This window comes from Phycodurus eques, chromosome 2 (genome assembly GCF_024500275.1).
Source record: "Phycodurus eques isolate BA_2022a chromosome 2, UOR_Pequ_1.1, whole genome shotgun sequence".
Classification (NCBI taxonomy): Eukaryota; Metazoa; Chordata; class Actinopteri; order Syngnathiformes; family Syngnathidae; genus Phycodurus; species Phycodurus eques.
The window spans coordinates 662,429-675,882 of NC_084526.1; the positions used below are offsets into that span (position 1 = coordinate 662,429).

The following is a 13,454-nucleotide window of genomic DNA, read 5'->3' on the forward strand; positions in this document are numbered from 1 at the left end:
TGGCCGTCGTGTCCTCCGGGCCAAAGAGGAAAAGAACCATCCGTTATGGACGCAAAGTTCAAAAGCCAGCATCTGTGATGGTATGGGGCTGTGTTAGTGCCAATGGCATGGGTAACTTACAGATCTGTGAAGGCACCATTAATGCTGAAAGGTACATACAGGTTTTGGAGAAACATACGCTGCCATCCAAGCAACATCTTTTTCATGGACGCCCCTGCTTATTTCGACAAGACAATGCCGTGGCTTTATAGTAAAAGAGTGCGGGCACTAGACTGGCCTGGCTGCAGTCCAGACCTGTCTCCCATTGAAAATGTATGTACCTGTGGGATGTTCCAAACAGGTGTTTGATGAGCATTCCTCAACTTTCTCAGTCATTTTTGCCACCTGTCCCAGCTTTTTTGGAACGTGTTGCAGCCATAAAATTCAAAGTTAATGATTATTTGCTAAAAACAATAAAGTTTATCAGTTTGAACATTACATGTCTTGTCTTTGTAGTGTATTCAATTAAATATAGGTTGAACATGATTTGCAAATCATTGTATTCTGTTCTTATTTATGTTTAACACAATGTCCCAACTTCATTGGAATTGGGGTTGTAGAAATGGGTCCATTATGAACGAGGACGTGGCAATTCAGCTGATTGGCCACTGCATGGAATAAAGGCGCTTGGTGTTTATATAGTGAGGGACGGAAAGTATACGTCTAAACCTCTCGTATGTCATGGGGATAGTATTAAGCCCCGCCCACAAAATCAGGAACATTTAGGTGTAAAAGAGTTTTAAGCCATATCTCAACAATTCAGGACTACACTGTTGTCAGTCTAGTGTTTTCTGCACTTATCTTCAAACATAATGTATTTAGAAACAAAACTGAACTTTAACTGATCTTTCTTGCACTTTACATTTTTTTATTATTTTTTTTTTCTCTTTGTGTTTGAATGTTGTTAAGCTGTCTTAGTTTTCTGCTTTATTTTTAAATGCTTTTAATTTTCTAATGCATTGAGATACCTTGTGTATGAATCGCGCTATATAAATATTTTGCTTTGCTTTGCTTTGATTTAATTTCATGCAGCGCTGTGAAAAGGTAGGAATGCTGTCTCACACCAGGAAGGCCTGGGTTTCAAATGTCATAATGGGCCTTTCTGTGTGGAGTTTTTATGTTTTATCTGTTCATGTGGATGTGAATATTAATTGTAAACCCTCGTGAGGATAAGCGGTAAAGAAAATGGATGGATGGATGGTTATTCATGCCTTTGTGTCAGCCCTGTGACTGACTGGAGATCAGTGAAGAGTGTACCAAATCTCACTCTTAAATCAACTGAGATAGGCTATAGCTTCCCTGTGACAGGGGGAGGTATGGATGGAATGGAATTAGTGGTAGGTTTGCCATATCTTGTGTTACAGGAAATAAATATGAAGCCAAATGATGAATGTAATCTACTGTCTCTTCCCATGACGCTCTCACAGCCACTAATGAAAAAAAGGAGAAGCAAGAGGAGGAGTGTCACTTCTTGTCATGAGTCACCAAGTGCAGACTCACATTTGAGAGGGGATGGATTAAAGACAACACTGTTGAGAATGACAAGCTTTAGAGTCACAACCACCTGATGGCTCGCACACGCACACATGCGCACACACACGCACACACACACGCAACAGAAAAAAATATTCTTAATGTGTGACTCACTTGTGCTACCAGAGGTTGCTTAGACCGCTGGAAAAATAATCTGATGCCACCCCTATTGTCTTAATTGACATGCATCTGCAGGCAATATGGAGGTCATGAATGAATACACATTAAAAGGGGGGAACGACCAATCAGGTTTTAGTTACAGAGTAATGATGTCAAAGAGGTTCGGCAGGGGCAGAAGCAGGACAAAAACTGAAGATAAAATGATTTCAGCTAATCAGATTCTTTCTCATCTTGTCCGTTTTAAACTAGATAATGACTGTATGGGTTTGTGAATATCAAAGTAGCATTTGTTACAAATATGTTCTACGTTATTTTAGTGTGGTTCCAAGTCCGATCAATATATTGATGAGACTTACAGCTAGGTTTAAATATATTTTAAAAAGTTAGCATTTGCTCAACACCACTCATAATGTACATCCATTTTTTTTTCCTTTCAACCTTAAATGTTCTACTCCATTTACTTCTGCTGCCATTTTTATTTACAGTTTAATGAGGCCAAACAGGAATTGATCATGTTTCTGGCTTTCCCTGGCTCACCACCTGTAGGGAGGGCCATAGGGATCGGGTGCAGTGTGAGCTGGGCGGTGGCCGAAGGCAGGAACCTTAGCAATTCAATCCCCGGCTACAGAAGCTGTCTCAAGGGACGTGGAATGAACGTCTCTGGCAGGGAAGGAGCCCGAGTTGGTGTGCGAGGTGGAGAGGTTCCGACTAGATATAGTCTGACTCGCCTCCACGCACAGCTTGGGCTCTGGTATCAGTCCTCTCAAGAGGGGTTGGACTCTCTTCCACTCTGGAGTTGCCCACGGTGAGAGGTGCCGAGCAGGTGTGGGTATACTTATTGCCCCCCGGCTTGGCGCCTGTACGTTGGGGTTCACCCTGGTGGACGTTAGGGTAGCCTCGCTCTGCCTTCGGGTGGGGGTCGGGTCCTAACTGTTGTTTGTGCCTATGCACCAAACAGAAGTTCATAGTACCCACCTTTTTGGAGTCCTTAGAGTCCCGACTGCATCTCTGGCGCTCAGCCACATTGATCTTTGGTTTCTTTTTTACCTCTCTCACCAAGGCTCTTCTCCCACAATTGCTCAGTTTGGCCGGATGGCCAGCTCTAGGAAGGGTTCTGGTCGACCCAAACGTCTTCCATTTAAAGTTTATGGAGGCTACTGTGCTCTTAGGAACCTTAAGTGCAGCAGAAATTTTTTTTGTTACCTTGGCCAGATCTGTGCCCTGCCACAATTCTGTCTCTGAGTTATTCAGGCAGTTCCTTTGACCTCATGATTCTCATTTGCTCTGACATGTACTGTGAGCTGTAAGGTCTTATATAGACAGGTATGTGGCTTTCCTAATCAAGTCTATTCAGTACAATCAAACACAGCTGGACTCCAAGAAGGTGTAGAACCATCTCAAGGATGATCAGAAGAAATGGACAGCACCTGAGTTAAATATATGAGTGTCACAGCAAAGGGTCTGAATACTTATGGTAGTGTGATATTTCAGTTTTTCTTTTTTACTAAATCTGCATAAATCTCAACAATTCCGTTCTTCTCCTGTCAATATGGGTGCTGTGTGTACATTAATGAGGAAAAAAATGACCGTCAGTGATTTTAGAAAGTGGCTGCAATATAACAAAGAGTGAGAAATTTAAGGGGGTCTGAAGACTTTCCGTACCCAGTTTTATATATATATATATATATATATATATATATATATATATATATATATATACACACACACATATGTGTGTGTCCGTTCGTGATTACATCTCTCACCCTGCCGATGATGGGCACCAAGTGATGTTCGCACATGGAGAACATGTCGATGTCTTTGACAATCACCATCTCGTCGTGGTCCTCATCAAAGATAGCATCATTCAACACATCTGTGCACAAAAACACAGTAGACATTACATTACATTATTGTTTTTTTAAGTTTGCACTTATAACGGTGAGAACTAATATTTTACATCCATCTCGTTCCTTAAGATTTGAATATACTGTCATGGTCACAGAAAGACATTAAATAAAGAAATTATTTCATTCAACTAAATGATGTACTTCCCACCTTTGACACTCCCTTTATCATCAACATTTCTGAGTATCTAATCATAGTGCTGTTACTAATCACTCCTGTTGCTTTATTACTTTTTTCTTTTGTTTTTTCGGTCACCGGGGTTCAATAAAGCGCTTTTATCATTTGGTGACGACACAGACGCCTCTCAGCCACACCATGTCAGCTTTTAATTTCCTGACTGACAATCAGTTAGAGGCAGTGAAGGAACAACATGGGAGAGGATCACAGACTTGTTGCAGCTGCTGGTGCTGTTGCTTATTGCAGGACTGTAAAATAAACATGCAGCAAAGTAAGAAGACAAAGCAGAAACACATTTAGAGGTTCTTGTAGAACCCATTTTAATCTCTGCCATTTGTCTAATTATGTTTCTGTTATGTTGCCTTTATAAACCTTTCATCATGAACCTTTGGGGATGGGTAAAGATGCTGTCCCCAACACTGTCTGTAAAGACAAAGCACATGTAAATAGAGAGAACCACAGTAAACACAAAACAATTAACCATGTCTGCAATGTTTTTTGGGTGGCAAAGTTGCTGCTACACATCACATTTTGATTGTTGGTAATGGAACAGCTTAACTGAAGCAAAAATATTCAGTATGTACCAGAGGTGTGGACTCGAGTCACATGACTTGGACTCCAGTCAGACTAAGTCATTTTGTTGATGATTTCAGACTCGATTTAACAAAATGTCACAAGACTTGCAACTCGAACAGCAATGACTCATGACTTCACTCGGACTCGAGTCCATCGGCTTGAAAATCAATACTTTTAACAAAGTATTGAGAAACACTGCAGCTCTCAATAGCTCAACATACCAGTTTATTTTATGACAGGAATTTCAGAATTATGTAAGAATTAAGTTGATGTTCTCAATGTATATCACTCATGTGGAAGTATCCCACCATAATAAAGCTTAATTAGAGCTTATTTCTTTTAACAGTTAACACTCTGTTCAGCACGTTCAAGTAGATGAATGGACCATCAGGTCACTCTTTTAGACACGACCAAAAATAATAGCTTTATTAAAAACACTGCAACATAACAATAAATGTGGCAGTTACATTATATACACATTCCACAAAGTACTGTAACATAACAATAACGACGTTAATTATTGCAAAAACAAACAAAAATTAACAAAAAGACATTGCATTGTGGGAATCGCGTGGCTTGTTGTCACGTAAGCTTGTTTTGGTTAGCATTAGCAGCTGGCTTTGTGAGCGATCACGCAAATAGTCACACGGCGGGCCAGCTGTATGCTGTCTGGGCTTCCTGTTCATTACAGTCTGGTTCAGTCAGTGAAGTGTTCTCAAGAATCAGTCTTGTAATTCCTTTTTTGAATTATTTTTTATTCATTTTTATTTACCGGTCAGGACACAGCTAGCATCTGTTCGACATGAAGATACATTCTTCTTTGTGTCCTTTTTCTTTCTTTTTCTCTTCTTTTGTGTATATGCAACCCTTGGGTCAAATTCTTCAGAACTTTAATTTTGACTATCATAGCTATGCAGATGACACACAGTTATATCTAGCAGTGTCTCCAGATGACTACAGTTAAACTGAGGTGTTGTGTCACTGTCTGAAACTGGATGAGCCAAAATCTTCTTCAATTAAACCACAACAGAACTGAGATAATTGTTTTTGGCAATAAAGAAAAGAGCAAAGCAAGCAAGGTAAATGTATTTATATAGCGCATTTCATACACAAGGTAACTCAATGTGCTTTACATGATTAAAACCATTTAAAAACAAAGACAAAAAACAGAAAAAAATAAAATAAAATAAAAATTCAATATAATTAAAACAGCATACAGTGCACGGAATATCATTTAAAAGTGGGAATGCTCTAAAAACCATGAGAAAAAAATAAGAGTTTTTAACCAGTACTTAACAATATTCACACTTGGGGCTGACGTCACATCTGTTGGCAACTTATTCCATTTGTGTGCAGCATAATAGCTAAATGCTGCTTCACCATGTTTGCTTTTGACTCTGTGCTCCCCTATTTGACCTGAGTCTGTCGATCTCAGAGCCCTGCCGGGTTTATATTCCATTAGCATTTCATTCATGTATTCAGGACCTAAACTGTTTAGTGATTTATAGACCAGTAGCAGAACTTTAAAAGATATTCTAAAGCTGAATGGAAGCCAGTGTAAAGACTTTAGAATTGGAGTAATATGCTCTTACCTCTTTGTTCTGGTCACAACCTGAGCTGCAGCATTCTGAATAAGCTGCAGCTGTTTAATGCTCTTTTTAGGGAGTCCAATTCAGAAGACCTTTACAATAGTCACGTCTACTTGAGATAAAAGCATGGATGAGCTTCTCCTGGTCTGCTACACACATGCAAGCCTTCACTCTGGATATGTTCTTCAGATGGCAGAAGGCAGTTTTAGTAATTGATTTGATATGCCTATCAGAGCACCAAGGTTTCGGACTTGGTCTTTGGTTTTTAAAGAGAGTGACTCTAGGTATTTACTAACAGCAATTCTCTTTTCTTTATTGCCAAAAAACAATTATTTCAGTTTTGTTGTGGTTAAATTGAAGAAAATTTTGGCTCATCCAGATATTTATCTGTTTTAGACAGTGACACAACACCTCAATTGAACTGTAGTCATCTGGAGACACTGCTAGATATAACTGTGTGTCATCTGCATAGCTATGATAGTCAAAATTAAAGTTCTGAAGAATTTGACCCAAGGGTAGCATATACAGGCTGAACAGGAGGGGTCCAAGAACTGACCATTGAGGGACCCCATAGGTCATTGCCATTCGATGAGATTGAACAATTCCAATGGTTACAAAATAACTATTTTCCTCCAGGTAGGACCTGAATCATTTAAGAACTGTTCCATTTAGTCCTACCGACGTTTCCAACCTGTTCAGCAGTATATTATAATCTACCGTATCAAAAGCTGTACTGAGGTCCAACAAGACCAGAATTGACACCTTTCCCGAGTCAGTATTCAACCTTGTATCATTTAGCACTTTGATAAGAGCAGATTCTGTACTGTGATGTGTTCCGAAACGTGATTGAAATTTGTCAAAAAGTCCATTTAAGTTCAAGAAATTGCTGAGTTGATAAAAAAATAACTTTCTCAACAATCTTGGCTATGAAAGGGAGATTTGAGATGGGTCTATAGCTTGCTAACATGGAAGCATCCAGCGTTCTATTTTTTAGCAGAAGCTTAATGGCAGCTACTTTAGACCTTTAGGAAACTTGCCTCAGTGAAGTGAGCAATTGATTATTTGCTGCAAATCAGCTACCACAGACATCGCAATAGCTTTGAAAAGGTCAGATGGTATTGAGTCAAGACAGCTCGTTGATGGTTTCAGCTGTTGAACCATTTTCTCTACAGTTTTTTTCAAATATCAAATTCTGACATGCTAATAGAGTTTTTCCTGGGTGGCTTCAGATGTCGTATCATTTTATCATTTTGCTGATTTGTGTTAATATTTAACCTGATGGATTGTATTTTTTCACGAAAATAACAAGCAAATTCATTGCTGTAAGGAATTATGGAGCCATCTGATTCAAGGGGGTTGTGAGCTTGTCAACCACAGCAAACAGAGTGCGAGTATTGTTGAAGTTCTTACTGATGATTTTAGAAAAGTGTTGCTGTCGAGCCCTGACTAACTCTTGGGTAAAATTACAAAGACTTTGTATGTAGAGGTGATAGTCAATTTGGAGTTTAGTTTTTCTCCACTTACATTCTGCTTTCCTACACTTTGAGTTAGAGGTTTTTACCATCATTGTGCTCCTCCACGGTGTTCTAGGTCGCCTCAAGATTGTCTTAGTTTTAATAGGACCTACAGCATTCATGACATTTGAGATTTTACAGGTGAAATTATCCAAAAGTTCATCAACTGTCTCAGCAGTCACAGTTTGTGGCACACCAATGGTCTCCATAAACTTAGTGGCAGTACTCTCATTTATGTACCTTTTCTTAATAGACATAGAGGTTGTCTGAACTTTTGGAAGTATCTGTAATTCAAAGAATACACAAAAATGGTCAGAAATAGCCATATCCTTAATGTCAATTGATAGAATTTCAACATGCTTAGCGATGACCAGGTTTAAGATGTGACCTTGAGTGTGGGTTGGACTCTTAATATGTTGAGAGAGGTCAAATCTGTCTAGTATAGCATAGAGAGTTCTTTAGATTTTTTTTAGTTGTAGAGAGTAAAACAGTTGTAGTAATATTACTACAACTATTACTGTAGTCAGTAAAATAGTTGTAGTCAACTATTACTACAACTATTACTACAACTATTACTGTAGTCAGTAAAATAGTTGTAGTCAGTACAAATAACTGACAGCAGTTCTGAAAAGTCCTCCATAAATTTTCTGTTGTATCTTGGAGGCCTATAAATTATTAAAACAATAAACTTTGGGTCACCTTTAACTAAAAAACAGAGATATTCAAAAGAGCTAAAATTACCCAGTATAATTTCTTTACACTGAAATAATGACTTAAAAATAACAGCAACACCAGCGCTTTTTCCCTATTCGACACTTGTTCATAAAATTTATATTTGCTGGTGTTGCCTCATTTAAAATGGGATTACAGCTACTTTTTGCTAACCACGTTTCATTTAGTAACAAAAAGTCCAGATCTTAGGTTGTAATGATATCATTAATCAACATTGATTTATTACCCAGTGACCTGATATTGAAAAGAGCTAGTCTCGCAGAGATAACTGGAGACAATGGTTTGATATTCACATTTTATCCAAGTTTGTAGTTCTACTTTTTTTGTACCATATTTCTTTGACCAACTTTCTGTCCCTTGTAATTACAGGGATCAAAAATGCCTACTCTCCATAGGGGTCGGACTTATAGACCCCGCAGATATCAGTCAGATTCGCAGATAAGGTTCTTCATGGGTGGAGGAGGGGCCCTTCACATCTTAGTGGACGGTGGTTTCAAGCGAAGGGGGATGTGAGGAAGATCTTGGCGTGGTGTGTGTTGGATTCCAATATTGACAATCGTCTTCATCCTGTCCGTCACACCTAGCAGAGAATTTAGGCTAGTCGAGAGTAAGTTTTGCGTTGGGCTTTGCTCCAATGGGGCAGGGAGGGGTGTGGGAGATTCAACGTGCTCGCTCATCTCATTTGTCATTCGCTCCTCCGATTGTTTGGATGACCCTGATGAATCCGTCTGCGCCTCCTGTCGCCTTATCTCCTGTTCCTCCGATTGTTTGGGAACAACTACATCTTTTTGTCCTTATTCATATCAATTGAGCAATCAGTCCACCCCTTGTCTATTTAAACAGAAACAGTCTGCCTTGTAAAGATGTCTGCGCTCCTAAAAAATGCAGAAACTGTCAATGAAACAAACAGATAGTGCCGTACACACTTCTTTGAGCCACTTATTTAATTAACTGAGCCTCAAGAAACGAGGATTGCTGTTAGTAAATACCTGGAGTCACTCTCTTTAAAAACCAAAGACCAAGTCCGAAACCTTGGTGTTCTGATAGATTCCGACCTGACTTTCAACATTCATATCAAATCAATTACTAAAACTGCCTTCTAGCGTCTGAAGAACATATCCAGAGTGAAGGCTTGCATGTGCTAAGCAGACCAGGAGAAGCTCATCCATGCTTTTATCTGACGTAGACTTGACTATTGTAATGGTTTTATGACTGGACTCCCCAAAAAGAGCATTAAACAGCTGCCGCTCATGGTGTCAGCTCGGGTTCTGACCAAAACAAAGAGGTCAGAGCATATTACTCCAATTCTAAAGTCTTTACACTGGCTTCCAGTTAACTTTAGAATAGATGTTAAAGTTCTCCTACTGGTCTATAAATCACTAAATGGTTTAGGTCCTGAATACATGAAAGAAATTCTAATGGAATATAAAACCAGTAGGGCTCTGAGATCGACAGATTCAGGTCAAATACTGGAGCACGCAAACATGGTGAAGCAGCCTTTAGCTCTTATGCTGCACACAAATGGAATAAATTGCCAACAGACGTGACATCAGCCACAAGTGTGAATGTTTTTAAGTCCAGGTTAAAAACTCTTCATTTTTCTCATGCTTTTTAGAGCATTCCCACTTTTAAATGATATTTCTTGAACTGTACGCTGTTTTAATTGTACTTTTATTTATTTTATTTTTTATCACTTAGTTTTAAATGTTTACAAGCTGTTCTTTTCCTTAGTTACTCAAAATACTCATTTGTCTCCTTTTTCTTTTTTTCCCCCTTTGTTACTCAAAATACTCATTGGTCTGACGAGACAAAAGTTGAACTTTTTGGAAGGTGTGTCCCATTACAACCGGTGTAAAAGTAATACTGCATTTTCAGAAAAAGAACATCATAACAGCAGTAAAATAAGGTGGTGGTAGTGTGATGGTCTGGGGCTGTTTGCTACTTCAGGACCTGGAACACTTGCTGTGATAAATGGAACCATGAATTTTGCTCTCTACCAAAAAATCGTGAAGGAGAATAACCGGCCATCTGTTCATGACCTCAAGCTGAAACGAACTCTGGTTCTGCAGCAGGACAATGATCCAAAACACACCAACAAGTCCACCTCTGAATGGCTGAAGAAAAGCAAAATGAAGATTTTGGAGTGGCCGAGTCAAAGTCCTGACCTAAATCCTATTAAGATGCTGTGGCATGACCTTTGTAGCGTACATTGGTTGAAATGAAAATGTAATTAATTTGGAAAAAGAGACGAAGGAAGGTAAACGTTCACTTCCGGATTAGTCCGATTTACAGTTTAATCGTTAAAATCCAACTAATTTGTCTCGTACTGGGGAACCACGTCACTTTTTATATGTATAAAATTTAGGGAAAGTGTCGAGAAACCTTTTAATCTCATTACTAAAGGTTGCTACATTTTATGAAAGACGAGTTCTAGACGACAGAGGCTTACTTAAACTCAGAACAAACACAAAACACAACCAAGAGTGGAATTTTTGGTATATTTAATGACATCTACAAGGGATCTACAGGGAAACACACAAAATGGTTCTGACTAAAAAAAGAAAGCAACACTAATAATGGTATAAAGAAGAAAAATAGGTGTACAAAAGGGGACATAGAACACTGTGTCTTGCTGGCTAATAATGTGAATGTGCGCGTTTAATACGTTGAGAGAGGACAAAGTTGGGATTTTGTGTGAAGCTAGTAATTTCCTCGATATTATTAGGCACTAATATTGTACAGGGCGGCACGGTGTCGACTGGTTAGAGCGTCTGCCTCACAGTTCTGAGGACCTGGGTTCAATCCCGCCCCCGCCTGTGTGGAGTTTGCATGTTCTCCCCGTGCCTGCGTGGATTTTGTCTGGGCACTCCGGTTTCCCCCCACATCCCAAAAACTGCTTCCTGCCAGATGATAGTTGGGATAGGCTCCAGCATGCCCGCGACCCTAGTGAGGAGAAGCGGCTCAGAAAATGGATGGATGGATAATATTGTACAGTCTGGCAAACACTGGTGTGCTACTCACGAATGTAGATCAGCTGGTGGGTGGTGGGGGTCTGTCTCAGTCGTCTTGGGAAGCACGGAGACAGGTTTGGTCGAATGACAAAAAGGATGCAGAAAAATTAAACAAAACAAAAGAGGCGGAAGATGAAAAATTGTTGTTCGTCACGCCTTGTTGAAAGAATATGACCATCTTTCTCCCCGCCTTGGTTCCGGGATACGCTCTCAAGTTCAGAAAACTCACGTTTGGCTGGGAGTGTATCTGGTAGCGCAGCAGCAACTGTTCTGGAGGCTTAACAGCGGCGATTCACGGAGGCTAGGGAGTCGGGTCTCCATCCCCAAGGCCCGCAGTTACCGAGCTGTGTGCCCGAACAAAGAAAGGAGAGGGGTGGCCAAGGCCAGCCCATGGCTGACGAGGTTAGCCAGGACACGAAGAGAGAAAAAATACAAGAGAGCAAAGAAGGCGGGAGTCAAGAGTTAAACATCCCGGGGGCGTTTCGAAGACGACCGAGGACCAGACAAGACCACACCCATCATAATGAATAGAGTCTACAATTTTGACCCATGAAATGGGTTTAAAATCATATATTAATGAATATAAAATACCCCAAACTTTGTACTCTTTACTCACAGGTCAAGCATATTGAGTGACTGTTTAAACTTTAGTCTTGGCAAATCAACTGCTTATGGTTCAAATCACATTTCATCCTGCTTGGAGTCAAATCAAGACAAACAGTTCTCAAAATCTTGCAGCTGCGCTTGTAAAGTTGACACACTGACACAAACATCAAGGCATACATTTGTAATAATTCAGCAGAGTTTGTAAAATATCAAAACACAAATTTGTGTTTACTTGTGTTGTCTTTGACTAATATTTAAATCTCTTTGATGATGGGAAATATTTAAGTGTGACAAACATGCAAAAATATAAGAAATCAGGAAGGGGCAAACATACTTTCACACCACTGTATATTAAATCTAGAAGTATATAATATCCATCCATCCATCCAATTTTCAAAACCGCTTATCCTCATTAGGGTCGCGGGCGTGCTGGAGCCTATCCCAGCTATCTTTGGGCGAGAGGCAGATTGAACCCCGGTCCTCACAACTGTGAGGCAGATGTGCTAACCAGTCGGTCACCGTGCCGCCTTATAATATATTAATTAAATATATAAATATTATATATCCATCCATGACTTTACGCACCTCCAAAACTTGATTTTATTCCACCCCGAACTGCAGCAAACCACAGAGGCTCTTAACAGAGCCCCTCTGTGGCCTAGGAAGTGGAGGCGACAATGTAAACAAAAGCAAGCCACCATACAGAATGGCACTGCCCAGTCTCCTAGTCTCTAACATTAGATCGCTTGCCAACAAAATAGAGGAGATTTGACTGAGGATAGACTCACGTAAGATGGACAGCTGTGTGGCAATCACCAAGACCTGGTTGGATAATAACATCACCGATGCAGTAGTGAAGCTAGTGGGGCACTCCCTGTTCCGGCCCGACAGGACTGTAGCTCCAGGTAAGACCAAAGGCTGAGGTTTGGCACTGTATATTCACAACTCATGGTGTACATCTACAAACATAATTGGAACTTTCTCCTCCCCCGATTTGGAATACCTGGCAGTGAAGTCCAGACCATTTAAACTAGTAAGATAACTCAGCTCTGTCATGATAATAGCGGCCTCTATACAACCACGACGTAATGCCAAGTTAGAGCTAGAGCAGCTTTATTGGCTGATTAGCAGCCAGAGAAATCCTATCCAGAGGCGGCTGCGATCGTGGCTAGGGACTATAAACCATGTGGAATTACAAGCTGTTCTCCCCCAATTTTATAAATTTGTAAACTTTCCAACAAGAGACTGCAATGCTCTGAACAAGGTGTATTGCAACATCCCAAGAGCATATAAGGCAGCAGCAGCTTCTCACTTTGGTACGCCAGATCACATCACTGTGGAACTGATCCCTGCCTACAACCTCTGATGAGCAGGTAGCTGTGTGCTCAGTCCAGCCCTCTTCACCCTCTCCTTACACATGACTGCTCTGAGGTCCAGAACCTGACACAGGGGTGTTTTTTATGAACAACCTCATCCTGAACACCAGCAAGACCAAGGAGGTCATCGTGGACTACAGGAGGTCCAGGAAGATTGAGCACGCACCTCTCATCATACATGGGGAGGTAGTGGAGTGGGTAGACAGTATAAGGTTCCTGGGCATCGACATTTCCTCTAACCTCTTGTAGCATATATGGGTTAAATAAACATGTAAT

General features: G+C 40.2%; 1 protein-coding gene and 1 long non-coding RNA gene across 3 annotated transcripts in view; both read right to left on the bottom strand.

The window, feature by feature from the left end:
• The window catches only part of gch1 (GTP cyclohydrolase 1), a 52,523-nt gene that overhangs the window by 26,187 nt on the left and 12,882 nt on the right, over positions 1-13,454 (bottom strand). For both annotated transcript variants that reach the window (XM_061703981.1, XM_061703990.1), the window contains exon 2: positions 3,456-3,565. In XM_061703981.1, coding sequence (XP_061559965.1) covers positions 3,456-3,565 — 110 coding nt within the window. The remainder of the gene's footprint in view (positions 1-3,455; positions 3,566-13,454) is intronic.
• LOC133416796 (uncharacterized) lies at positions 10,670-11,476 on the bottom strand. The gene is made up of 3 exons (XR_009770282.1): positions 11,426-11,476; positions 11,207-11,250; positions 10,670-11,128 (listed from the first exon to the last, which is right to left on the bottom strand). It is a non-coding gene; the product is annotated as an uncharacterized LOC133416796 (long non-coding RNA).